General features: G+C 45.9%; 1 protein-coding gene across 1 annotated transcript in view; it reads left to right on the forward strand.

The window, feature by feature from the left end:
* The first annotated feature begins 21374 nt into the window (after positions 1 to 21374).
* The window catches only part of LOC141113341 (glutathione S-transferase P 1-like), a 125458-nt gene continuing 118951 nt past the window's right edge, over positions 21375 to 27881 (forward strand). The window contains exon 1 of the mRNA XM_073606408.1: positions 21375 to 21390. Coding sequence (XP_073462509.1) covers position 21390 — 1 coding nt within the window. The 5' untranslated portion in view covers positions 21375 to 21389. The remainder of the gene's footprint in view (positions 21391 to 27881) is intronic.

The following is a 27881-nucleotide window of genomic DNA, read 5'->3' on the forward strand; positions in this document are numbered from 1 at the left end:
AGAAAAAGGAGATGAATGAACATGACCAGAAGCAATGTGTTAAAGTAGGTTTTGGCTGATTGCAGAGGGGGCAAAGGAGGGACTGGGGATTGATTTTATTCATGAGGAAAGGTATATAAGCGCAGTGCAGTATTTTCATCTGAGTTTCCCTCCAGTATTCACATGGTATCAATTGGAGGACTTTGTTGTATCCCTCTGGATCAGGGACGTCTTTCCCCAGTGCGCAACAGAGGAAGATGCAATTGAAGGGGTTATCTTGCATAGTAGAGGTTTGTAAATGTCGGAGACGGTGTTTGAACCCATATGCAGTAAACTGTCTACAATGGATGATTTAAATCTCTTTTCTGCTTCTCTACAAGATGTGCAGCTAAAGTTGACACATTGGCAGAAGTAGAATATGTGAGAATTTGGTAGAGCAAACTTCCGAGCTATGACAGAGAATGCATGAGGTAGAACTGTGACCATATCACAGAGGGAGGAGAAGTTTTTGAGACTGTTCCTTGACCATAAAATGTAGATTTGGTGGTCCATTCCCGGAGAAAAACTAGGGTTTCCTTGGATAGGCGAGTGCCTGGATAAGAAAGGGGATCATTTTTCACTTTTTCGTACTTCTCTCCATGCGATGACTGTGTCACGTAGGAGGAGGTTATGTTGTAAGTCCGGACGTACCGATTTCCATTGGCAGTGTAGTAGAGCCACCAAAGAGTAGGGGTGAGCCATTGTGAATTCATGAGGAATTGTATCCAGTCTAGGCCTATCCTTAACAAACAAGCTAGATTATAAAGTCTCATATATGGTAAAACCTATGCCTTCCTTGGCCCTGGGGAGATGTAGCTTAGTCAGTGCTATGCCTCTTTTGTTTAATGGTGAACATGTCGGAGGTAGGGTTGCCTGTGAAAATGAGTACATCATCTGCGAAAAGAGCAGATCTTAGCTCATGTTCACCTAAGTGGATTCCATGCAAAGATGCCTCAGTATTTAGGAATCTAGAGAGGATTTCCAGTGCCAAGTTGAAGAGTAAAGGAGATAAGGGGCAGCCTTGCCTCATTCCTTTAAATAGCCGGAATTCTTCAGAGAGGAGTCCCGCCACTATCAGTCTGGCAGCGGATACGGTATACATGGATTTAATGAGATGAATAAATAGATCCGTGAGGCCCAGTCTTGACAGGACTAGAGAAAGCCAGTCAAAGCTGACGTTGTCAAAAGCTTTCTCCGCGTCCAGAGTGATAATGGCAAAATCCCCCTCCTGGTGTTTAATTGCAGGTAGTGTAGTGCATCCTCTGAACAGTGTTCAGCTAAAGCTACAAGTTAGTGTAGTGCACAGTGTTCAGCTAAAGCTACAAGTTAGTGTAGTGCGTCCTCCTCACAGTGTTCAGCTAAAGCTACAAGTTAGTTTAGTGTGACCTCTGCACAGTGTTCAGCTAAAGCTACAAGTTAGTGTAGTGCGACCTCTGCACAGTGTTCAGCTAAAGCTACAAGTTAGTGTAGTGCGACCTCTGCACAGTGTTCAGCTAAAGCTACAAGTTAGTGTAGTGCACAGTGTTCAGCTAAAGCTACAAGTTAGTGTAGTGCGTCCTCTGAACAGTGTTCAGCTAAAGCTACAAGTTAGTGTAGTGCGACCTCTGCACAGTGTTCAGCTAAAGCTACAAGTTAGTGTAGTGCGTCCTCTGAACAGTGTTCAGCTAAAGCTACAAGTTAGTGTAGTGCACAGTGTTCAGCTAAAGCTACAAGTTGGTGTAGTGCGTCCTCTGAACAGTGTTCAGCTAAAGCTACAAGTTAGTGTAGTGCGTCCTCTGAACAGTGTTCAGCTAAAGCTACAAGTTAGTGTAGTGCACAGTGTTCAGCTAAAGTTACAAGTTAGTGTAGTGCATCCTCCTCACAGTGTTCAGCTAAAGCTACAAGTTTGTGTAATGCGTCCTCTGAACAGTGTTCAGCTAAAGCTACAAGTTAGTGTAGTGCGACCTCTGCACAGTGTTCAGCTAAAGCTACCTGTAGAAGGTTGGTGGTGTTTTCCTGATCCTATCACTACTGCAGCCAGCTATATTATTTAAACGTTAGTGTAGTGCGTCCTCTGCACAGTGTTCAGCTAAAGCTATCTGTAGAAGGTTGGTGGTGTTTTCCTGATCCTATCACTACCGCAGGCAGCTACATTATTTACACATTCGTGTAGTGCGACCTCTGCACAGTGTTCAGCTAAAGCTACCTGTAGAAGGTTGGTGGTGTTTTCCTGATCCTATCACTACCGCAGGCAGCTACATTATTTTAACGTTAGTGTAGTGTGTCCTCTTCACAGTGTTCAGCTAAAGCTACCTGTAGAAGGTTGGTGGTGTTTTCCTGATCCTATCACTACTGCAGGCAGCTACATTATTTTAACATTAGTGTAGTGCGTCCTCTTCACAGTGTTCAGCTAAAGCTAAATGTAGAAGGTTGGTTGTGTTTTCCTGATCCTATCACTACCGCAGGCAGCTATATTATTTTAACGTTAGTGTAGTGCGTCCTCTGCACAGTGTTCAGCTAAAGCTATCTGTAGAAGGTTGGTGGGTGGTGTTTTCCTGATCCTATCACTGCCGCAGGCAGCTACATTATTTACACGTTAGTGTAGTGCGACCTCTGCACAGCGTTCAGCTAAAGCTACCTGTAGAAGGTTGGTTGTGTTTTCCTGATCCTATCACTACAGCAGGCAGCTACATTATTTACACGTTAGTCTAGTGCGACCTCTGCACAGTGTTCAGCTAAAGCTACCTGTAGAAGGTTGGTGGTGTTTTCCTCATCCTATCATTACCGCAGGCAGCTACATTATTTTAACATTGGTGTAGTGCGTCCTCTGCACAGTGGTCAGCTAAAGCTACAAGTTAGTGTAGTGCGACCTCTGCACAGTGTTCATCTAAAGCTACCTGTAGAAGATTGGTGGTGTTCTCATACTACAGGCAGGCAGTTGATTTTGCTAGCTGCAGTATCAATATATATATATATATATATATATATATATATATATATATATATATATATATATATATATATATATATCCCAGCTTAGTGCAGCTACATCTCACTGCAGGCCATTAGTATGTCTGGAAGGCCAACAAGGAGAGGCAGACAGTCACAAGCCTATAAAAGAGGGCAAGTAGGCTCTGTGTCTAGAGGCAACAGTGCTGGTCATGGAGACTGTGCATCCTCATCAGCACGTGGCCGTAGGACACACTTGGCCTTTTTTTCGGCAGCTGGCCGTGTTAAGCCGCAGCATGCGGAAGACTTGGCCGAGTGGATGACCAAGCCGTCCTCATCTTCCTCATCCTCTCTCACCCATGCTCAGGGTACTTTGTCTGGCAAAGCAGCTGCCAACGCGGCCTCTTCCCTTGGCCAAATGGCATCAGTGACTCCTTCCCTAGCCCCACCATGTCCTCCTGAGGAGTCCCTCGAACTGTTTGACCACAGTGTTGGGTACATGCTCCAGGAGGATGCCCAGCGTTTAGAAGGCTCTGATGATAATACTGAGCTAGATGAAGGCAGTAACGTGAGCACGGACAGTGGGGGTGCCCAAGAAGGACAGCAATCTGGCAGTCATGCTCCCCCTGCTGCAGCATACTGCCAGGTTTGCTCCAGTGATGAGGAGGGAGGGGATGATGAGGTCACTGACTCAACGTGGGTGCCTGATAGGAGAGAGGAGGAGGAGGAGGAGGCACATCACCAATGAGGCAGGATGCCCTCCAAGGGCCAGCCTAAGGGCAACACACTGACTGCATCACACCGCAAAGCTCCGCATGTGTAGGTCGCTGCTGTCTCTGCGCGTTATTCCAAAAGTTCTTTGGTGTGGGCCTTTTTTGAGATGAGTGCATCAGATCGCACCGCTGCTATTTGCAACATATGTCTCAAGCGTATCTTGCGTGGCCAAAACATCTCCCGCTTGGGCAGCACATGCTTGACCAGACATATGTTGACCTGCCATGCAGTTCGTTGGCAAATGTATCTAAAAGACCCACACCAAAGAACAAAGAGGATCTCTCCTTGCTCCTCATGAGCTGAGATCTCCAACCCGACTATACCTTCAGTCCTCTCTGAGACCTGCACTTAGAGGAATGAAGGTGTAGAATTGGGTGTGTCACAGCCAAGTACTTGTGGGCAATCTGCTTTCGGTACACCGACGTCAGATTGTACCAGGCAAATTTCCCTGCCCCAGCTGCTGCACCGCCGAAAGAAGTTTGCTCCCAGCCATCCACATGCCCAGCGGTTGAATGCTAGCTTGGCAAAATTGCTAGCACTTCAACTGCTACCTTTTCAGTTGGTAGACTCTGCCCCCTTCTGTGAGTTTGTGGAATGTGCGGTTCCTCAGTGGCAGGTTCCCAAACGCCACTTTTTCTCACAGAAGGCGATTCCGGCTCTCTATATGTGGAAGGCAATGTCCATGCCTCGCTGGACAGGGCGGTCAGCAGTAAGGTGCATATTACCGCTGACTCATGGTCCAGCAGGAATGAACAGGGACGTTACTTAAGTTTCATGGCGCATTGGGTGACTCTGCTGGCAGCTGGGAAGGATGCAGGACAAGGTGCAGTAGTGTTGGAGGTTGTTCCACCACCACGCCTCCAAAATGCCACTACTAATGATTCTGACACACCTCTCTCCTCCACCCCCTCCTCTTCTTCTTCCTCCATGGCCTCTTCCTGTGCTTTGTCCTCGGAACCAGCAGTGCTAGGCGTTCAAGCGTTCAAGGGGCTACTCAAGTATGCAGGCCAAAAGATGCCATGCGGTGCTTGAGCTGGTGTGCTTGGGGGACAGGAGCCACACTGGGGCAGAGGTTCTGTCAGTTCTGCAGGGGCAGGTTCAGAGGTGGTTGATGCCATGCCAACTTAAGGCAGGAATGGTGGTTTGCGATAATGGCACCAACCTCCTCTCCGCCATCCGACAGGGACAAATGACCCATGTGCCCTGTTTGGCTCACGTCCTTAACTTGGTGGTGCAGCGGTTCTTGGGCAGGTACCCGGGCTTACAGGATGTCCTGAGGCAGGCCAGGAAAGTCTGTGTGCATTTTTGCCGGTCATATAATGCCAGTGCTCGGCTGGCAGATCTCCAAAAGGAATTTAACCTGCCCAAGAACCATCTAATCTGTGACATGCCCACCAGGTGGAACTCAACGTTGGCCATGCTGCGAGCTTGGTTTTTTCCCCACGTCAGTGGGCCATGATCAGGGATGCATGCACTGTCCTATCACCATTTGAGGAGGCCACGAGGATGGTGAGCAGTGACAGTGCATGCATCAGTGGCACTGTCCCCCTTGTCCACCTGGTGGAACACATGCTGCGTGGAATAATGGACAGGGCACTTGAGGCAGAACAGAGAAGGACTTCCTTAGCTCTCAAGGCCCCCTTTATCCAGACAGTGTTCCTGCGTGCCTGCCGATCACACAGGAAGAGGACGAGGAGGAGGAGGATTGTGTCAGTATGGAGGTGGAGCCTGGCACTCAGCATCAGCAGCAGTCTTTAAGGGATCATTTACAGTCCCAAGAAACACATGGACTTGTACGTGGCTGGGAGGAGGTGGGTGTGGATCATGTCGTCCTTAGTGACCCAGAGGACTCCATACCGAATGCCTCAGCAAACCTACGCTGCATGGCCTCCCTGATCCTGCAAAGCCTGCGGAAGGATCCTCGTATTCTTGGTATCAAGGAGGGGGATCGTTACTGGCTGGTAACCCTCCTTGATCCACGTTACAAGGGTAAGGTTGCGGACCTTATCTTGCCGTCGCAGAGGGAGCAGATGATAAAATATCTTCGGGAGGCCTTGCAGAAAGGTCTGTGCAACACGTTCCCAGAGACTGGGAGGTTACAAACTCCTGTTTCTGGACAACGTGTTGCTGAGGCTTCGGTCAGTCAAAGAAGGAACGGTGGAGAAGGTGGCCATCTGACCGATGCGTTCAGACAATTTTTTAATCCACAGCTCCAAGGTATGATCGGTTCCAGCAACCATCGCCAGCGTCTGTTTTACATGGTGCAGGAATACCTAGGGGCAAGATGTGACTTGGACACCTTTCCCACCGAAAATCCTCTGGGTTACTGGGTCTTGAGGATGGATCACTGGCCAGAGCTTGCACAGTATGCAATTGAGCTACTGGCCTGTCCTGCATCCAGCGTTCTTTCAGAACGCACATTCAGTGCTGCTGGAGGCTTTGTAACCGATCACAGGGTGCGTCTGTCCACCGACTTGGTCGGTCGACTGACCTTCATAAAAATGAATCAGTCTTTGATCACCACCAGCTACCTAGCACCTGATGCTGATGTAACTGAATACATTTTTTTTAAATTTCAGATGCCTTCAAAGACTGCCTATGCTGATGCTGAGTGACTATCCTGTTATACTGAGTAATTATCCTTTTCCTCCTCAATGATCATGATGATAGCTTGTAAGAACATTTTTGGTTCTGGGCGCCGCCAGTCCCGCCACCAGTGCCTAAGGCCCAATTTTACAGCCCCTGTTTAACAGGGGCGTGTCATTACAATTTTTGATGCAATTCTTTGCAGCAGGGCTAGTTTCTACGCTCCAACTAGAGTATCTGTGAGGGGTTACAGTGCTGTGGCACTAGCACCAGTACCTAAGGCCCAATTTTTCAGCCCCTGTTTAACAGGGGCGTGTCATTACAATTTTTGATGCAATTCTTTGCAGCAGGGCTAGTTCCTGCGCTCCAACTAGAGTATCTGTGAGGGGTTCCAGTGTTGTGGCACTAGCACCAGCGCCTAAGGCCCAATTTTTCAGCCCCTGTTCAACAGGGACGTGTCATTACAATTTTTGATGCAATTCTTTGCAGCAGGGCTAGTTTCTGCGCTCCAACTAGAGTATCTGTGAGGGGTTGCAGTGTTGTGGCACCAGTGCCTAAGGCCCAATTTTTCAGCCCCTGTTTAACAGGGGCGTGTAATTACAATTTTTGATGCAATTCTTTGCAGCAGGGCTAGTTCCTGCGCTCCAACTAGAGTATCTGTGAGGGGTTCCAGTGTTGTGGCACTAGCACCAGCGCCTAAGGCCCAATTTTTCAGCCCCTGTTCAACAGGGACATGTAATTAGAATTCTTGATCTAATATTTCACAGCAGGGCCCGTTTCTGCGCCCACCAAGAGTATCTGTGAGGACTTACAGTGTTGTGGCACCAGCACCACCACCAAAGGCCCAATTTTTCTGCCCCTATTCAACAGGGGCATGTAATTACAATTCTTGATCTAATAATATTTCACAGCAGGGCCCTGTGAGGGCTTACAGTGTTGTGGCCACAACAACACCTAAGGCCCACATTTTTGCTGAGTATATAGGGCAGGCCCCTAATTTCAAACATCCAACTTACAAACGACTCCTACTTGCAAACGGAAGGAGACAACAGGAAGTGGGATGAAATCTATCCCTAGGAAGGGAAATTCTCTCCTGTAAGAGTTAATATGGGAAAAACTTTTCTCCTTTCCACTGATGCTTTATCACCAATCCTTGTTTCACAAAAAACCCCAAATTTTCAAAAAACATTTGTCATTGGGACAAAAAGTGAGGTGAAATCTTCTGAAGAGGAGAACAGACAACAAAACAAATGACACAGGGGTGATAACCCTTCCCTAGGTTTTCCAAAAAGCTTAAAATAGATTTTTTGGTTGGAGCTAAACATGTTAAAAATGTACCAGTTCAAAATTACAAACAGATTCTACTTAACAACAAACCTACAGTCCCTGTCTTGTTTGCACCACCTGTATACTGCTGTTCAGAGTATATAGGGCCTGGGGGCCCCACACCTTTCCTTTTTTAATTTGGGTGTGGGGTTCCCCATAATATATACAAGACCCAAAGGGCCTGGTAATGGACTGGGGGGGGGGGGGAGGTACCCATGCCGTTTGTCTCACTGATTTTCATCCATAATGCCAGGATCCGACATTACATTAAAGCCGCAAGCAGTTTTAAATTACTTTTTTTCCTTTAAAAATGACTTTTTGTGCAGGGACTGTTCTAAGCATGGGAAACACGCGGCACTTTACATGCATACTATAGACACCCCCAAGGTACGATATTTAAAGGAATATTTCACTTTTTTTTACTTTAAGCATCATTAAAATCACTGCTCCTGAAAAAACGGCCGTTTTTAAAAGTTTTTTTTTGCATTGACACATGTCCCCTGGGGCAGGACCCGGGTCCCCAAACCCTTTTTAGGACAATACCATGCAAATTAGCCTTTAAAATGAGCACTTTTGATTTTGAACGTTCGAGTCCAATAGATGTCAATGGGGTTCTAAAGTTTGTGCAAATTTTCGGTCCGTTCACAGGTTCTGGGGTGAACCAAACCGGGGGGTGTTCGGCTCATCCCTAGTAGAGAGGGCTAGTTGAGCTTGCTTAAGGCGGGAGCTTGCTGTCTTGTAACTGGATAGGGTATGTTTCTTATAGGAAGCAGCATAAGATATGACTCGGCCCCTTAGATAAGCTTTACCTGCATCCCAGTAAAGATTGGCGTTTTCAGTGTGGGAGGAGTTGGCAATGGCAAACTCCCTCCAGGCCATGTCCATATATGTCTGAAAGTCAGCATTATTGTGGAGATATGATGGGAAGCGCCACAATCGAGGGTTGGATTTTGAAGTCATATCGTTCGAGGAAGTTGATACTGGGGCATGATCTGATATGGCTAACTTGTGGATCTCAGTCTCCAAGATCAGAGGAATCACAGTGTCAGTGCCAAAGATGTAGTCAATTCTAGTAAATACCTTGTGAGGGATAGAGTAGAAGGTGTATTCTCTGTCCAACGGGTGGGAGAGCCGCCATAAATCAGTAAAGTAAAGGGAGTCCATGGTTGAGGCAAGAGGGGTTTGGTCTGGGTTTGATCCCACCCATAATTTTTGCATGTGGTTGTAGTCAGAGTGTGTCAGATGGGTTTCCTGAAGCAGGGCTATATCAATTTTGAGCCTCTTAAGATGTCTTAATATCTTGAGTCTCTTAACAGGAGACCTTAGCCCCTTTACATTCCATGAAGTAATTCTCATTGAGGGAAGTGTAGCATGTGGAGATGTGCAGGTATTAATAACACGTAAGTGAGTTTGAATTTTGGATATTGGGAGACTAGTGTGCAAGGGGTTGGCAGGGTATGTCTTCTAGGTGTTTTGTGGATTGCCTGGCACATGAGCAGGTTATCAACGATAGGGGGAGTGGGAGAAGCATGGGTGGGAGGGCACTGAGGGAGGGTAACAAAAATGAACCAACAAGCATAGCTAGTAGAGGACTTCGCTTTTTTTTGGCAGGGGAACTAAGCAAAAGCCATCTCCCTAACACAGGTCCTGTAAGAAGTGTGCATGGTCATCCATGAGGTGTGAATATGCAGAGTGGCGGGCAAGATCCATCAGTGAGGGAGGCTGAATAGTGCTGATAGTAAAGCCCAGAGGAAAACATATACCGCAAAGTTTAGTGTATAATAGTAAGTTGTACAAGTAAAAATAGAAAAATAAAAGGAATACAACTGAGGGGATACGATAGTGGACACATAATATTACCAATGTCTAGATAAGACTTAATATTACCAGAGTGGTGAGCGTATAAGCACCATATTCAAAGAATCAGCAAGGATTGTAATGATTGTGCAATCCTGAGGATTTAAGGCATTTTGGTGAGTCCTTGTGTGGACTGCGTTGATCCAGGGATCTGGGGATTGGAGTGTTAGAGCTGGCTCAGCCCTTCCTTCTCTGAGCTGGCCGCTCAGCTGTCGCCTAATTGCCAGCTCTCTTCTCTCTCCACAGTTAACCAGCTGTTGTGGATCTGCTCGTCAGTCCCGCCTACTAAAGACGTTCAACTCACTTCTTTCCTGCCTTCGCCTTGGTCACATCACAAGAAACCATCTCCTGCGTTCCTGTTTAAAGCCTGGCTTGCTGACATCCCTTCTGGTTCCTTATCCTGCTTGCTGTTGCTCCTCTTGGATCCCTGACTTCTGGCCTGGCTGATTACCCGATCTGGTTACTGAACACTGGCTTGGCTGACTGTCCGATCTGGTTACTGGACTCTGGCTATGCTTTGACTACGCTTACTCTATTTACTTTTATATTTTTATTAATAAAAAAGTGTGATTTAACTTTACTTCTGTCTCGGTCTGGTTCATGGTTTCTGACATGGAGTTGCTTTGGATTGAAAGTTGGGTTGTGCATCCTGGTGTAGAGAACGCATGGACTTTTCTGCCTCTGATGGGTCTTGAAAGGAGAGTTAGTCTCCACTGGGTGCCTTAAGGCGAAGGGTAGCTGGGAAAGCCAAAGTGAATTTTACCTGTTGTTGATGAAGCACTGAGCATAAGTGCTGGAAAGCTTTTCTTTTCTTGGAAACATTGATTGAATAGTTGGCGAAGATCAGAATGTTAATGCCGTCAATTTGAAGGTTTCTGGCTTGTCGGTATTTCTGTAAAATGGCTGCTTTATCTGCGTAGTTCAGGTACTTCGCAATAATTGTACGTGGGGAAGAACGTATGAAGGAGTACACCCACAGGCGATGCGCTTGTTCGACCGTGCTTGGACCAGGCAGACCCAGGGCTTTGGGAATGCGACATGAGCAAAAGTTTACTAAGGCTGAGGTTTGTAGCAATTCTGGCACTCCTACAAATCGCAAATTGTTGCGTCTCGATCTGTTCTCCAAATCTTCTAATCTCTGCAAGACATATTGATTTGTCTTATCCTGGGCTTCCTCGGTAGTCTGTGCCTTGTAGGGCTCTTCTTCTATGCTTGCTTTTTTTTCCTCAGCTTCATTGAGGCAAGAGCTGTGTTCTCCCAGCTCTTTTTTGCTTTGCTGCATACCTGCAGTTACAGCTTTTTCAACAGGGGCTGAGATGGTGGGGGCTAAAATAGCAGCAACAGCATGGGCAATACGCTCTATCTCACTTGCCTGCCACTGTTGTGATGGAGGGAGTGAGCCGCGACTCACCTCCATGTCGGGCGCGTCCGCCACGCTGGAGAGCAAGGCCGCATAACCAGCCTTGGTTTGGAGCTGGGCCGATGGTACTCGCGGGCCATTTTTTTTCACAAAGCGGTCCATTGGTGGCGTGCAGGGGGGCAGGAGGATGGTCTGCGGGCAGTCTGCTGGTGGCGATGGGGGTCAGGGCTGGATTTATAAGCAGAATAGCGGACAGTGTAGCGGGAGCTGTGGAGAATTACGGCTCCTCCATGAGGAGCCGGAACCGGAAGTGGAAGCCTTTTCTAAAGAAAGCCCGCAAACAGTTTGCTGAAGACAAGCAGACTAAGGACATGGATTACTGGATTACTGGTCTGATGAGACCAAGATAAACTAATTTGGTTCAGATGCTGTCAAGTGTGGGTGGCGGAAACCAGGTGAGGAGTACAAAGGCAAGTCTGTCTTGCCTTCAGTCAAGCATGGTGGTGGGAGTGTCATGGTCTGAGGCTGCATGAGTGCTGCCGGGACTGGGGAGCTACAGTTCATTACGGGAACCATAAATGGCAACATGTACTGTGACATACTGAAGCAGAACATGATCCCCTCCCTTCAGAGACTCAGAGACTGGGCCGCAGGGCAATATTCCAACATGATACCGACCCCAAACACACCTCCAAGGCAACCACTGCCTTGCTAAAGAAGCTAAGGGAAAAGGTGATGGACTGGCCAAGCATGTCTCCAGACCTAAACCCTATTAAGTATGTATGGGGCATCCTCAAATGGAAGGTGGAGGAGCGCAATGTCTCTAACATCCACCAGCTCCGTGATGTCATCATGGAGGAGTGGAAGAGGACTCCAGTGTCAACCTGTGAATCTCTGGTGAACTCTATGCCCAAGAGGGTTAAGGCAGTGCTGGAAAATAATGGTGGCCACACAAAATATTGACACTTTGGGCCCAATTTGGACATTTTCACTTAGGGGTGTACTCACTTTGTTGCCAACAGTTTAGACATTAATGGTAACAAAAGACTAAAGGTCAAAAGAGATTCTTCAAAGAGGAACACTCAGGTTTAAAAAAGATACAAAACGCTATATTTTATTGAATGCTATAAATACCGGACAAGTGATACATGAAAGAATACATTTTCCTCCACCAATATTAAAAATAAAATATTCCTCAACAGACACACCATCAAAAACACTCCAGTTTGCCCCATAAGATGGCAAAAAAGCCTGAATACTATTTCTGGGCTGAAAAATAGAAAATGTCCTGAGCAGTCTTTTGTATCAAAAGTAGATGTAATAAAAGTGTAGCAAGTTTCCCACGTAGCGGCCATTTTGATAATAAAGAATAACATATAATTCTTGTATGTACAGCGTGATAAGATGACAATGTAGCGTATACCACTGTGAGGAAAGAATGTTTTTGAAAGTCTACAATTGTATCATAGTATGTATATAGCCAGATGGATGATCACATCGATTCTATAAAGGAAATTCTCAATGAAAGTGAAGGATAGCTGGACGCCCCCACATACACAGCAACCATCTGGAAGCAATTTCCTGATCATCTCCCACCTTCCAGCCATTCCCTCACCACTATTCCACGGATGTTTCTTGATGAACACATCACTCGGACTCTGTGCTTCTCTATGCAAGTCCATCCATAGTCTGTATCTGAGCTAGACATATCTGCTATGGAGATTCCACTATCCAGGATATCAAGACTGATCTAACAGAGCCTGCCCACTGTTGTTCCGCTCCAAGTGCTGTACAGCTGCAAGGTTCAGCCGGTCCTGTTGGTGGCATTCACTGCACAGTGTGGAGCCATTGCTCAGCTTAGTATCACAAGCTGCATTAACAACGACCAGACCTTTGGACATGGAGAAACAATATATTTTCTATTTTGAAGGACATCCATTGACCCTGGATCATCCAGTGATCCCACCTTTGATGCATTGCTCATCCATGGAGCGGATGACCACGATCAGGTTAGATAAGCGGATCCTTCACTTTTTGATTGAGAATTTCCTTTATAGAATCGATGTGATCATCCATCTGGCTATATACATACTATGATACAATTGTAGACTTTCAAGAACATTCTTTCCTCACAGTGGTATACGCTACATTGTCATCTTATCACGCTGTACATACAAGAATTATATGTCATTCTTTATTATCAAAATGGCCGCTACGTGGGAAACTTGCTACACTTTTATTACATCTAATTTTGATACAAAAGACTGCTCAGGACATTTTCTATTTTTCAGTCCAGGAATAGTATTCAGGCTTTTTTGCCTTCTTATGCCCCGTACACACGGTCGGATTTTCCGATGGACATTGTCCGATCGGAGCGTGTTGTCGGAAATTCCGACCGTGTGTGGGCTCCATCGGATTTTCCAACACACAAAGTTGGATAGCAGGAGATAAAATTTTCCGACAACAAAATCCGATCGTGTCAATTCCGACCGTGTGTGGCCTGTTCCGACGCACAAAGTGCCACGCATGCTCAGAAGAAATTCCGACACGGGACAGCTCGTTCTGGTAAACGTAGCGTTCGGAATGGATACAGCACTTTCGTCATGCTGCAATGTTCAAAATGGTTTAATACAGCGCACTCTCTTCTTCTTTATAATGTGACAAGAATTAAGTAGTTTTGATGCTCATATTCACACACACTTCTCACAAACTTATTTCGTTACTATTTATCGGGATTCCCTCAATATATTTAGATTTCTCACATCTGACAACAAAATTTTTTTTTATTTTTGGACTTTAATGTAGATTCTTTTTTTGTGTTTCTCTTTTTTATTTTTTTATTTTTTTACTTATTTTTTTGGTGATTTTGATTTGTACTCCCGAAAATGTTTGTGTGTGTTTTTGGTGACAAGTTCCCACAACACCACTAATATGTTGTTCTATTTAATCTGTAGGAGATTGTTTGGTGTTGTTGTCCCTTGTTAATTTCACATTGTACTTTAGAAATGTACCTGAATCCTCACCAACAAACTGTCCTTTTTGGATGAAAACACACATAGGAGAGTAGAATTTCCCTAAAAAATTTTTATTAAGGGCTCACAACTATAAACAAAGAGGGAGGCAACGCTGGAGAAACTGCAGAAGTGGGCGAAGCCTTGGACCCCCAGGGCACACAACAATTATTTAAAAGCAAAATTGGTGGCCTGAGGAGTCCTTATCTAAGGGAGGGCAGTCTGGTCCAGAAGTCCCAGAGATCCGGAAAGCAGCAGATGACATCTGTGCCCCCAGGCTGTGGTCATACGAGAGACTGCATCTTCTGTCAGACCAGACTGAACCCAGGGCCATCACTCTTTGGTCTTCTTTCCACGCCTCCTTCCAGCCTTTGGCTGTGGTGGCGGAGTTGTGGCAGCAGGAGGAGGAGGATCGTCCCTCTCAATGACATCCATCTTGTGTGTCAGTTCCCCACTCAACCCCTTACGAAGGACTTTATAAATCAGGTCCTCAGAGATCTTGCGTTGACCCTCCTGCATGCCCTGCAATTTTGTGGCAGCCATGCAGGCAAAGGCCTCTTCAGGACTGGGGAAGGCTCGGAGGGACGCCGAAGCCTCCTGGATCAGCCTGTACGCTGAATCCTGCACGGGACTCGGAGTGGCCTTCCTGGCTCGTTTATATGGCAGGCGGAGGGGAGGGACCTGAGACTCAGTCAGGCTGCGACTTGTCCCTGGCTTCTCTTGGCTGACACTTAGCCCCGCCTCCTCCTGGCTGCCACTAATCCCCGCCTCCTCCTGGCTGACACTAATAATCCCCGCCTCCTCCTGGCTGCCACATTCCACAGCCTCCTCCTGGCTGAGGTCTTCCTGTGTATGAAAAAGGGACATAGTTTTAGTTTTTTATTCATCAATCACACACAATTTTCACCTCCCGACTGCTGCAAATTGAATGTTAACAAATATAACAGACTATCCTTCTGAGCCCAGCAGTTTTCATTCTTGTCCCAATTTTGGGTGCCCACTACTGTCTATTGATATGTAAAGCACTTTTTTTAATCAGCAATTAGTGATCAATAATAACATCTAATAAACATCATTTATTTATTGACCAGAAATCTGTAGAAGAATGCTATACCTGACTCCAGCTGGGCTCCTCCACTTCTTCCTGGCTGGAAGGCCCAGGTTGGACATCGGAAGCCTCAGCTGGGGTGGAAGGAAGGGTGGAAGGAAGAGTGGAGAGGGATTCCCTGACTTCAGTGTGGTCTGACAGAAATCGCATTCTCTCGTAGTACCACAGCCTGGGGACATAAATGTCATCTGCTGCAGCTCCGGAACTCTGGGAATCCGTGACCTTCTTGCGCTCCCTAAGATAAGTGCTCCTCAGGCCACCAATTTTAGCTTTCAAATAAGGGATGGTTGCTGTGGGGACCACCGGCTTCACCAACTCCAGCAGTTTCTCCAGCGCTGCCTGCCTCTTCTGTTTGTGATTATAGTGGGGGTGTCTCACTTGCCACAGACAGGGCAGCTCCCTGTACTTGTCTATGAACAGGGGCAGGAAATTGTGGTCGTTGAACCCATCCATTTTCTCTGCAAGACACAACACAAGACAAACCCTAATGTCAGGCCAAACTCCCCTAATCTTGTTACAATATAGGCTTCCATTTCGAAGCAGTATAGGCCCAAGTTTAGATCCTACCTTCGTTAGCACGATCGGCGTCTCCGATGCTCCTTCCTCCGCTCACAGATCGTACGTAAGACGCGCGCGTTACGATTTATACACACTGCGCATGCGTATAACTCCGCCCGCCCCTGACGTTCTTGCTAGTCTAGTCCCCGCCCCTTTTCGTTCGGCGCAGTGGAGGAAGAGCACATGGCGGAGAGACAGCAGGATAGTGCTAAGTACAGCAACAAGGAGGAGGAGGAGGAGGAGGAGGAGGAGGAAAGGCTGGAGCCTGAAACGTCCCGATCCAGAAGGAGATTAAAGGACTCAAATATGTCTTTTGGGGAGATGTTGGAGATGGTGGACATCCTGAAGAAGGCCGACTATGATGGAAAGTATGGGCCTTACCCCAACCACAATGTCCGAAAGGCCAAGATCATGGCGAAAGTGGTCAGGAGTCTGCACCGGAAATTCGGGGTACGACGATCGAAAGATCAGCTCAGGAAGCGGTGGTCGGACCTGAAATTACGAGAACATGAGCAGTACAGAAAGATCCGGAGAGTGCTGCAAAAAAGTAAGTAGTTGTCCTGTGTTCCTATTCTTTTTGTGTTTATTACGTTCGTGCTGCTCCATGTGCTTTTAGGCACTGTTGTACAGTTTAAAATGGCAACTTTCATGTTCATGGGCACATTATTCGTTCGGATCACACATTGTTATTTCGGACGATAAAATACCATTGTTTAGGCCATATGCATTTGGCCAACATTTTGACGCCCTATACTTGTCTTCAAAGAATTGTGTTGTGTAGATGGCTTTGTTACTCGAATGAAATGCAAACTAGATTGTGTGTAAGGAGAGGACACTGAGCAGCTGTTTTCACATCTTGACACTGGAGCACTAGTGTGGGACACAAGAACACCATTTTTATTAGGGGGGCCACACAGGTGCCCCACTGTATACTATAGGGGGGGCTACATCTGTGAAGCTTTTACCAAACAGGTAAAGTATTGCAGCTTGACAAAGGGCACTAAAAAAGCTACATCTTGGAAATCGGCTAAAATAGACAATTGTACCCCACTTCCAAGCAATGTTTCATCTTTATAGTTCTGACCTCAAATATCTGTGTGCTAATTATACCATTTTTGTTCTACATAGGGGAGAAAAGACTCGGAGGACACCCCTCATCCGAGGAGACCACAGACCCCCCACCTATGGAAGAAGGGGAAATCCCCCCAACACAAGATGAGCAGGAGGAAGAAGACGTGGTGGAAGTAGTTACCACAACAGGTGAGTGTCTGCAACCACAGGCTCAGATAAGAGATGGATTGCGGCATTTTTTTTAAAACTAATTTATTTTGGGTTTCCTCTCTTTTTAGGTGATCGTGATGTTGTGGATCCAGATCCTTTCACATCCGAAAGTGCCCAGATCCTGATCGGGGAGATCATGGGGTGTAATTTACAATTGGAAAACATCAAGCAAAACATCAATGATGTTATTCCAAAATTTAAAAACATCATTGATGTTTTGGGGCGAGTTTAAAGCCCCTCCAAATCACTTTCTTCTTTTGTCTGCTACAATGTGCGAAATGTTTTTGTGATTTTTTCCCAAAGCCAAATTTGGAGGATGCACACAGTGTGTCAACATGTGCTATCTGCCATCACGGGAGATCAATGGACGCGTTTTGGGGGTGCAACCCCTTCCTCAATAATAAAGTAGCGGTGAGGAAGGGCTTTCTCCCCCAAAACACATCCCTTGATCCCCCCTGATGGCAGCTAGCACATGTTGACATTGGGAAATTTGTGTGCATCTTCCAAATTTGGCTTTTCCTGGGGTGATTTCCCCCCATCTGAACGCAATATCAAACACAGTTCCTAAATACTCATGTCTGATATTGCCTTCCAGTTCTACCAAATGTGAACTTTGTAAGATCAAGATTTGTGTCTTTCTTGTGGGTTTTACACAGGCCTGTTTTCTATAAAATGCACATTTTGATTTTGGATAATGACACCACAAAAATTGTTATACAACAAACATGTTGGTTTGTCAGAAAAACCTTTGGTAAATGCACATGTTATTGTGCAGGTATTAAAAAGATTGTTCATCAAGAATGTGTGGATTATTGTCTCAACGCTACAACACTTTTGGGGTGATGTAATTGTTGTTTTAGGAGAAAATGGGGGTTATTTCCTAAGGGGAAATCCACTTTGCACTACAAATGCTGTTTCAGTGCAGTTGCAAGTGCACTTGTAGTGAAAAGTGTCTTTGCATTTAGTAAATAACAGCCAACAGTGCTTTGTATAAGGTTACACAATCACATTTTCTGCACTCCACACATTTCTGTCAGGGTCAGCTCAAACAAACACAAGCAGTAAATGTCCACAAAGAAGAGCCTGGGGAGAGATGCCTGTCGAGAACTTGAGGTCCTGCAGACTTCTCCCTGTGGCCAAATACCGCAGGGTAGCGATCAACCTCTGCTCCAGAGTGATGGCTTGCCTCATGCAGGTATCCTGTCTGCTGATATAGGGGGTCAGCGAAGCCAACAAACGGTGAAATACGGGGTCCGTCATCCTGAGAAAGTTCCTGAAATCATCAGGATTATTCTCACGGAGCAAAGGCATATGACAGAACTGGTCACGCTGAAGCAACCAATTCTTGGTCCATGAACTCCCCCCCACCCTGTTCATGGACTGGACTTGGGTCAAGGTCAGGACCCCAACACCAAGCCCCCGCACAGCACGAACTGTACGAGGAGTACGCATACGAAACATGGCTAGAAAACGGTCGGCTGCTCAGAACGAAGTAACAGAACGCACTGAAGAACAGCAAGGCCTGTGAAGAGCGACCTGAAAAACAGCAACGCGCAGGCAAGATCACACAGAAAACTCCGATACGAACTGACTGCACGCACTGAAGAGCAGATACAAACCCACAAGCACAAACTGAACGGCAGAAAACGATCTGAAAGCCACGAGTCTGAAAAAGCGCGAATCGTCTCTCACCAAACTTTTACTAACATGAGATTAGCAAAAGGAGCCCAAAGGGTTCCGCGCTTGGTTCTGAACCGGCCTTTTCTAGTCTCGTCGTACGTGGTGTACGTCACCGCGTTGTTGGCGATCGGAAATTCCGACAACTTTGTGCGACCGTGTGTAGGCAAAACAAGTTTGAGCCAACATCCGTCGGAAAAAATCCTAGGATTTTGTTGTCGGAATGTCCAAACAAAGTCCGACCGTGTGTACGGGGCATTATGGGGCAAACTGGAGTGTATGAGGAGTGTTTTTGATGGTGTGTCTGTTGAGGAATATTTTAATTTTTAATATTGGTGGAGGAAAATGTATTCTTTCATGTATCACTTGTCCGGTATTTATAGCATTTAATAAAATATACCGTTTTGTATCTTTTTTAAACCTGAGTGTTCCTCTTTGAAGAATCTCTTTTGACCTTTAGTCTTTTGTTACCATATTGCAATTTGATTCAGAGGAACTGGTTTGTCTGCTGAGTTTTTTTACAATCAGCATAGGCTTGTGAGTGTCCTTTAGCAGATTGCTAGTTTTAGGTGTGGTTACACACAGAGTCTGACACTCTTATTCCCCGTACACACGGTCGGATTTTCCGATGGACATTGTCCGATCGGAGCGTGTTGTCGGAAATTTCGACCGTCTTGTGTGTCAGTTCCCCACTCTCCCCCTTACGTAGGACTTTATAAATCAGGTCCTCAGAGATCTTGCGTTGGCCCTCCTGCATGCCCAGCAATTTGGTGGCAGCCATGTAGGCAAAGGCCTCTTCAGGACTGGGGAAGGCTCTGAGGGACGCCGAAGCCTCCTGGATCAGCCTGTATGCTGAATCCTGCACAGGACTGGGAGTGGCCTTCCTGGCTCGTTTATGTGGCAGGCGGAGGGGAGGAACCTGAGACTCAGTCAGGCTGCGACTTGTCCCAGGCTTCTCTTGGCTGCCACTTAGCCCCGCCTCCTCCTGGCTGCCACTAATCCCCGCCTCCTCCTGGCTGACACTAATAATCCCCGCCTCCTCCTGGCTGCCACATTCCACAGCCTCCTCCTGGCTGAGGTCTTCCTGTATATGAAAAAGGGACAGTTTTAGTATTTTTTACATCAATCACACACAATTTTCACCTCCTGACTGCTGCAAATTGAATGTTAACAAATATAACAGACTATCCTTCTGAGCCCAGCATTTTGCATTCTTGTCCCAATTTTGGGTGCCCACTACTGTCTATTGATATGTAAAACACTTTTTTTAATCAGCAATTAATGATCAATAATAAAATCTAGTAAACATCATTTATTTATTGCCCAGAAATCTGTCGAAGAATGCTATACCTGACTCCAGCTGAGCTCCTCCACTTCTTCCTGGCTGGAAGGCCCAGGTTGGACATCGGAAGCCTCAGCTGGGGTGGAAGGAAGAGTGGAAGGAAGAGTGGAGAGGGATTCCCTGACTTCAGTGTGGTCTGACAGAAATCGCAGTCTCTCATAGTACCACAGCCTGGGGACATAAATGTCATTTGCTGCAGCTCCGGACCTCTGGGAATCTGTGACCTTCTTGCGCTCCCTAAGATAAGTGCTCCTCAGGCCACCAATTTTAGCTTTTAAATAAAGGATTGTTGCTGTGGGGACCACCGGCTTCACCAAATCCAGCAGTTTCTCCAGCGCTGCCTGCCTCTTTTGTTTATGGTTATAGTGGGGGTGTCTCACTTGCCTAAACCTGCATGGTTTAGGAGATATTCTCCTTTCATGCAGCAGCTGACGTCAGTGGCGCATGCGTGCTGAATGTCCGAGTTGGATTTCTTGGCAGGACACCAGACCTTACCAGAACGAAGGACTCCTGGCCTGTCACAGTTTCGGAGCCTGCAAACCCGGAAGAAACACAGAAAGAACATGTCTGCCCCCTCGATAGTGACCGGGGAGGTATTTCATAATGTGCTAGTATGCAATGCATACTAGCACATTATGCTATTGTCTTGCAGGTTTTTTTTGGGGGGGGGGTATGTTTGGTGGCTTACTACCGCTTTAAGAGAAAAAACCTGCATGCAGTTGACCCTCAGCCATTCCTAAATACTTACCTGAGCCTCATCTCAATCCAGCAATGTGCATGAGAGCAGCAGTTCTCTCAGTCTCCTCTTTGGACATAGAGACTCCTGCTGCTGTCAGTCGCAGCCAATGAGGAGAGAGCGGGGGGGGGGGCCCAAGCCAAGGTCATGGGACACTCCCCGACTCCGAAGTGAGCACGCATGAGTGCCCCTATAGCAACGGGTTTGGTAAGGGGGCACTTAGCAGGGGGGGGTGGAGCCTAGAGCACCAGTGAAGGACTATAAAAGAGGAGGATTGGAGCTACTCTGTGCAAAACCATTGCACAGAGGGGGTACGTATGACATGTTTGTTATTTTTATTTTTTTCAATAGTTCTAAATCACTAGTTCTAATGATTCTAAATCGAAATTTCGCAGTTTGCTTGTGAGCAGGCAGTTTTTTTTTTTTTTTTTTTTTTATTGTAGATGAGACTTGAGAGGCTTATTTACATGGAGCAAGTTCATTTCACATACAGCAGCCATATGCCAAGAAAAAAAAAAAAAAAATATAGAAAGCTTGTATTTTTCATTAATAAACTCAAAACTTAGTGCATAAATGTAATTTGCTTGTAGATATAAACAATGCGAACAAAGACAATCTATAATGCATTACATAGAGCCTGTGATGACTGTATTGTTTCCTGATCCTCACTGAACATTGAACCTCCTCCTCTGTTGCCTATTGGAGGGTTCTCGGTGTCACCTAAGCCTATCAAGCCCTCTGCTTTATAAATAGGGTTTTGCCTCACTGCCAGAGCATTGTGATTGTGAAATTTCCCCTGCAGCTGCCAGCCATCCGTCCCAGCAAACAGTAAGTGCATGTTTAGCTGATTAATATATGCAAGCAATCAGCGATTGCATGTTGTGTGTGCTTATTGCTTGCACAAGCTGATAGGCAGGCCTTCTACTATTACTGACATTAGCAATGTACTTTTACTGTCTGTATTATGCAAAAGTTCCCTCTACTTCATAGTAGTAGCATTAGTCCATGACAATCTGTTCTGCAAAAAATGTACAGCTGTGCTGTGTCTAGTGCTTTTACCTTCACCTTTATTGCATTTCCAAAGTGGAGAGTAGACATGTGAACCTTAACTAAATGAGATTTGTTTGTTGCAAAGCACTTGCACAAAAAAAGCCAACCCGTTGCATCACATTGCAGCCTGTTTCCTATATATGCATGTGCTGTAAATGCCATGCAATAATGGCTAAGGATGAGCTCCGGCGTGTTCGCACAGCCCACGTGCAGAGCCCACCAGGAAGTTGGCGCTGCTCTAACCACAGGCAGTGAGACATTGTCCCGATGCGCGGATACAGAGATCGGGAAATGTCTCACTACCAGGGCTGCTGATAGAAATCACGGGGCCCTGTACAGACTACCAGACAGGGCCCCCCCCCCCCCCCCCCCAAGAAAATATTAAAGCTATATTTCGCTAAAAATACAATAAAACTATTAGCAGACATAAATACAACATAACTCATAGAAATCTAAAAGATAAAACTGAGTTAATAAATAAAAATGAAGGCAAGACTGGGGTTAGAAAAAACTCCAATTCACCTAGCAGAAAAAAAATACTCATATAGAGCATTTTTTGTACAAAGTTTAGGAGAGGTTTATGCATTTTTTTTTTTTTTTTTCTGCCAGTAATCTCCAATCATACACGCAAACCAGAAGGGTGTTTTTTTTTTTTTTTTTTTTTTTTTTTTTTTTTCTACCTCGCTGAGCTCAAAATACGCCTGCAAACGTCCTAATGTGCATGGACACATAGGATAACATTGAGCTGCTTCTACAGACAGAATGCAAAACTCCTGTAGAAGCAGTGAATTTTAAATCAGTGTGCATGGAGCCTAATGCTGGCCAAACACTATACGAAAAATCGGCCGAACACATTTTCGAAAAACTAACGTTCGACAGTGACCGCAAACGATCGGGCCATCATGTAATGACCGATAAATCGTTCAGTGGACATAAATAAATTTTGTTCTTTTTTTTTACATATTCCTAGTGCAGACAGTTTGGACGGGAAACACATTAACCTTGCAATTTATCGTACGTTCGGCAGAAATTTTCCAAACTTGCCGTTCGCTTTTTTTTTTTTTTCCACAAAAACGTCACAAACTATTATAGATTTGTGCCCATTAACTTGCCGAAAAAAGAACGAAGTGTCTATATGAACGATTTTTCGACCGATTTTTTTCGTATAGTGTATGGCCAGCATAAGTTAGAGATAAATTTAGGAGCAGAAATAACCTTAAAAACTGGTGCTGAGAGGAGGAGGCCCACACAGGGAGGGAGATTAGTGAAAGACGACTGTCTTTCTTAGCAGATAAAAACTGGCAGCAGTGAAAGGGGAGGAGAGCAGCTTTCATCTACTGAAGGAAAAGAAATGCAATTGTCGTCTGTCACTAATCCCCCTCCCTGTGTGGGCCCCCCTATGTTATCAGGCCCTGTACACTGGGATTGGTGGTTCCCCCCCCCCACCCCCCCATCAGCGGCCCTGCTCACTGCCTGTGATTAGAGCAGTACCAACTTCCTGGCGGGCTCTGCACTTGGGCTGTGCGAGCACGATTGAGCTCATCCTTAATAATGGCTTTATAATATTTGCAGCTATTAGAGGACCATGCATGTTGAACATGGAACAACTACTTGTAGACCCCCCAACACAAGCCCATTCAACAGATCACGCTGCCAGACACAATAGGGAGACATGGAAAGGGGGGCCCCCCCCCATAACAGGAAGTGCTGGAACAAGGACCTTCATGGCAGGATCACCAGGTAGTGGGGGTTCCTGCAGGTGTATGGGCCTTTTAGTTGCAGAGCTGGTGGAAGTGCGGTGATGTGTCTACACTTGTGATCCATCAAGTCTTCCTGCTGTGGCGGAGCTATGCATTGCTGTGCCAAATTCAAATCTTGGCAGGAGCCAGTAGAGAGAAGTATCCCTGGATTTGTTAAAAGGGGGCTGCACAATGTGACTACGTTTTTGTTAAACTCTAAAAATGTAATGTAAACTGGCCATAAAGACATCCTTGCGGGGTTTTTTTTTTTTTTTTTTTTTTATTAATGAAGGCGGAACAGTTAAGTGGGAAAGCTTAATTTTCTCTCAGGAAGGCCTTTAATGGAAAATAGGCTGTGTGTCTCTCCTGCACTAAGCTTCTTGCCTTCCCGTTAAACCCCTTTCACACTGAGGCACTTTTGCACTTAAAATGGCACCTGAAAACTGCTTCCTATTCATTTCAATGGATGCTTTCAAACTGGGGTGGTGCTCTGGTGGGGCGGGGAAATGTCCTGCAAGTAGCATTATTGGAGCACTTAAAGTGCCTCAAAAAAAGCCCCTCTCCATTGCAATGAATCGGAAGCGCTTCAAATACGCACAGTGTTTCAAACACGCTGCAAATTTTTTATCTAAAATATTTTTGTATCCGAGTCTTTATATTGACGCGAAAACCCCTAACCTACCAAGACCTGCGTTGTGCTTTGGTCTGGCTGGCCAGTATACCTGAAAAGATGGCAAAAGACGCATGAGTAGGTGTGAAAAATGTAAGTTTAATGAAAAATTGGATAACAAACATCAATCCAACAAAGAAGCAAATTCCCGATTGACTTCTGTATGGGATTCTGGTATATACCTGCCAAAACAGGAGGACCTCCAATGTCCCATGTATTTGATCATTTAAAGTAGGGACCCCCTGCTTGGAAGCCGCCCCGATCCTAAACGAATGTCCGCTAAACAGTTTGGGGTTGATGCCTAATTTTGCCATGAGAGCAGATAAGTGGGAAATGGCAATATAGGACTGTCCAGTGGGGAAGATGCCAATAACCTACAAAGGGTCAAGAACCTCCACCGGACACCACCTGCTGTTGGTAACATAATATTTAACCATGAAACCCTGACCCACTTGTCTAGTCTTGTTGTTGAGCTGCAGAGAGTAATCATCAGCATACCTGATAAGACTGCTTTTGACCAGAAAAGGAGCATGACGACTAACCTGAAACTTCCCCAGGCCCGAGGAAGCCAACAAATGCAATGTTGCCTTGAGCACCAAACTGGGACCCAGACCAAACGGGAATGCCGACAAAATGTCTGACATGTCCCAAATCATCTGGCCGGTAAGTGCCAGTCTAGATACGTGAACCTGCCCCTGTGACCTCTGCATGCCCCTCAACATGGCCTTAAGAGGGTGAGCAGCAAAAATAGACTAGCAGGGTTTTGTAGCGTCCTGAAATACTGAATGCTAGATATAATTTAATGGTCCTATCAGATAACGCCAAATCGCTGTGGCAATATGCTGCAAATGCCATCACATACTTGATATTCTCCAAATGACAACAATGGTGTTGACTCAAATGTGTTAAATGTATTCAACCTGGTAGTGTATGGCTTGAATGTGTTGCTGGATAGAGACTTCTTAGTCAGCTCGGTTGCCTGCGTCCAGAAGCTGGTTAGTCCATGATGAGCCAGGAATATGGAGGAACCGGCTTGCCCACCCGCTCTGCATCCAGGTACTGTAAGAAAAAATTGATTAAATTTAAACCATGATGGTGCATCCTCTGCACTGTTGTGATTCCCACTAATGAATTCCCCTTGAAAATGGAATCTAGAAGTCAACCTACGCATGAAGGACTTGATGCTCAGCAACCCTGACCTGCCCTTGTTGATTTCGGAGGTGGCCAGATTATCAGTGGAAAAAAATGACCGAACTTCCTGCTGCCACCAAAATTGGGTAGACTTCGAACAGAGCCGAAGTCTGCGCAAACTTAGGTATGTGGGGAACCTCTGACGGTGAACAGCCAACCAGCCATTCAGTACAGACAATAGTCGCAACCCCACTGATGCAGCTGCATCTGAGAAAACCCTAGGTGACTCACTGGTTGACTGTGGAATGAGCAACGAAATGCCATTCCAGTCACGCAGGAACTTGTCCCACATTACTAGATCGGCTTGTGTGTCCATCTGTAAGCGGACAACCAAGTCACCGTAATGATACAGGGGCAGAAGGGCCAACAATCTGGACACAAACGACCTACCTTGTGAAATAATCTTAATCGCATGATTTAACATGCCCAAGAGTGACTGCAGATCCCTTTTTGAGCAAACTGGACCGGAAAAACGAATGAACTGCCTGCTGTATCCTAACCAACTTGTCCCTGGACAGACTCTCAATTTGAATCAAGCATGATGCCCAAAAAATGTATAATATTGGCTGGACCTTCCACCTTGCTGGCCACCAAAGGAACATTTAGTTCTGCAAACAGTTCTGTCAGACACTGTAAATCCTTAGGTTGCTGACCAGGGACCTCCAAAAGCAGAAAATCAAGGTAATGTACCACCCTCTGACACCCCTTGGACTGCTTTTTGAACCAAAGGTTAGTTTGGTGGCAAAGTAGTGCTGATCACACCATTTAATACCGTGCCATTGCCAAAGAGCCGGACTGATGGGAAGCAGTTTGAATGCGTTGGCAATATCTGCTTTTGACAACCAAGCTCCCCCAGCCCAAATACAGAATATGCTGTATGGCGGTGTCCACTGAAAATTTTAATGAAAATTCCTACTGAGTGAATCAATGAATTGATGCTAGGAATATGCGAAAAATGAGGTGCGAACAAATTGTAAATTAGACGATATTCATTAGAGAATTTCCCACAGACTACCCCAATGGGGCTGACCCTCCACATGCCAAAAGGTGATGAACTGAAAGGGCCCATAACAAATCCTTTGGCCACTTCACCTTCTAGCAATTTGTCTACTAACGAAGCATGATTGTCAGTAGGGATGAGCCGAACACCCCCCTGTTCGGTTCGCACCAGAACATGCGAACAGGAAAAAAGTTCGTTCGAACATGCGAACACCGTTAAAGTCTATGGGACACGAACATGAATAATCAAAAGTGCTAATTTTAAAGGCTTATATGCAAGTTATTGTCATAAAAAGTGTTTGGGGACCTGGGTCCTGCCCCAGGGGACATGGATCAATGCAAAAAAAAGTTTTAAAAACGGCCGTTTTTTCAGGAGCAGTGATTTTAATAATGCTTAAAGTCAAACAATAAAAGTGTAATATCCCTTTAAATTTCGTACCTGGGGGGTGTCTATAGTATGCCTGTAAAGGGGCGCATGTTTCCTGTGTTTAGAACAGTCTGACAGCAAAATGACATTTTGAAGGAAAAAACTCATTTAAAACTACCTGCAGCTATTGCATTGCCGACAATACACATAGAAGTTCATTGATAAAAACGGCATGGGAATTCCCCAAAGGGGAACCCCGAACCAAAATTAAAAAAAAAAAAAAGACGTGGGGTTCCCCCTAAATTCCATACCAGACCCTTCAGGTCTGGTATGGATTTTAAGGGGAACCCCGCGCCAAAAAAAAAAAAAAAACGGCGTGGGGTCCCCCCAAAAATCCATACCAGACCCTTATCCGAGCACGCAACCTGGCAGGCCGCAGGAAAAGAGGGGGGGGACGAGAGTGCGGCCCCCCCTCCCTCCTGAACCGTACCAGGCCACATGCCCTCAACATTGGGAGGGTGCTTTGGGGTAGCCCCCCAAAACACCTTGTCCCCATGTTGATGAGGACAAGGGCCTCATCCCCACAACCCTGGCCGGTGGTTGTGGGGGTCTGCGGGCGGGGGGCTTATCGGAATCTGGAAGCCCCCTTTAACAAGGTGACCCCCAGATCCCGGCCCCCCCCCTGTGTGAAATGGTAAGGGGGTACATAAGTACCCCTACCATTTCACGAAAAAAGTGTCAAAAATGTTAAAAATGACAAGAGACAGTTTTTGACAATTCCTTTATTTAAATGCTTCTTCTTTCTTCTATCTTCCTTCATCTTCTGGTTCTTCTGGCTCTTCTGGTTCTTCTGGTTCTTCCTCCGGCGTTCTCGTCCAGCATCTCCTCCGCGGCGTCTTCTGTCTTCTTCTCCTCGGGCCGCTCCGCACCCATGGCATGGGGGGGAGGCTCCCGCTCTTTTCTTCTTCTTCTCTTCTTCTTCTCTTCTTCTTCTCTTCTTCTTCTCTTCTTCTTCTCTTCTTCTTCTCTTCTTCTTCTCTTCTTCTTCTCTTCTTCTTCTCTTCTTCTTCTCTTCTTCTTCTCTTCTTCTCTTCTTCTCTTCTTCTCTTCTTCTCTTCTTCTCTTCTTCTCTTCTTCTCTTCTTCTCTTCTTCTCTTCTTCTCTTCTTCTCTTCTTCTCTTCTTCTCTTCTTCTCTTCTTCTCTTCTTCTCTTCTTCTCTTCTTCTCTTCTTCATTTTCATTTTCTTCTCCGGGCCGCTCCGCAATCCATGCTGGCATGGAGGGAGGCTCCCGCTGTGTGAGG

Source organism: Aquarana catesbeiana, linkage group LG01, assembly GCF_042186555.1.
Source record: "Aquarana catesbeiana isolate 2022-GZ linkage group LG01, ASM4218655v1, whole genome shotgun sequence".
NCBI classification, from domain to species: domain Eukaryota; kingdom Metazoa; phylum Chordata; class Amphibia; order Anura; family Ranidae; genus Aquarana; species Aquarana catesbeiana.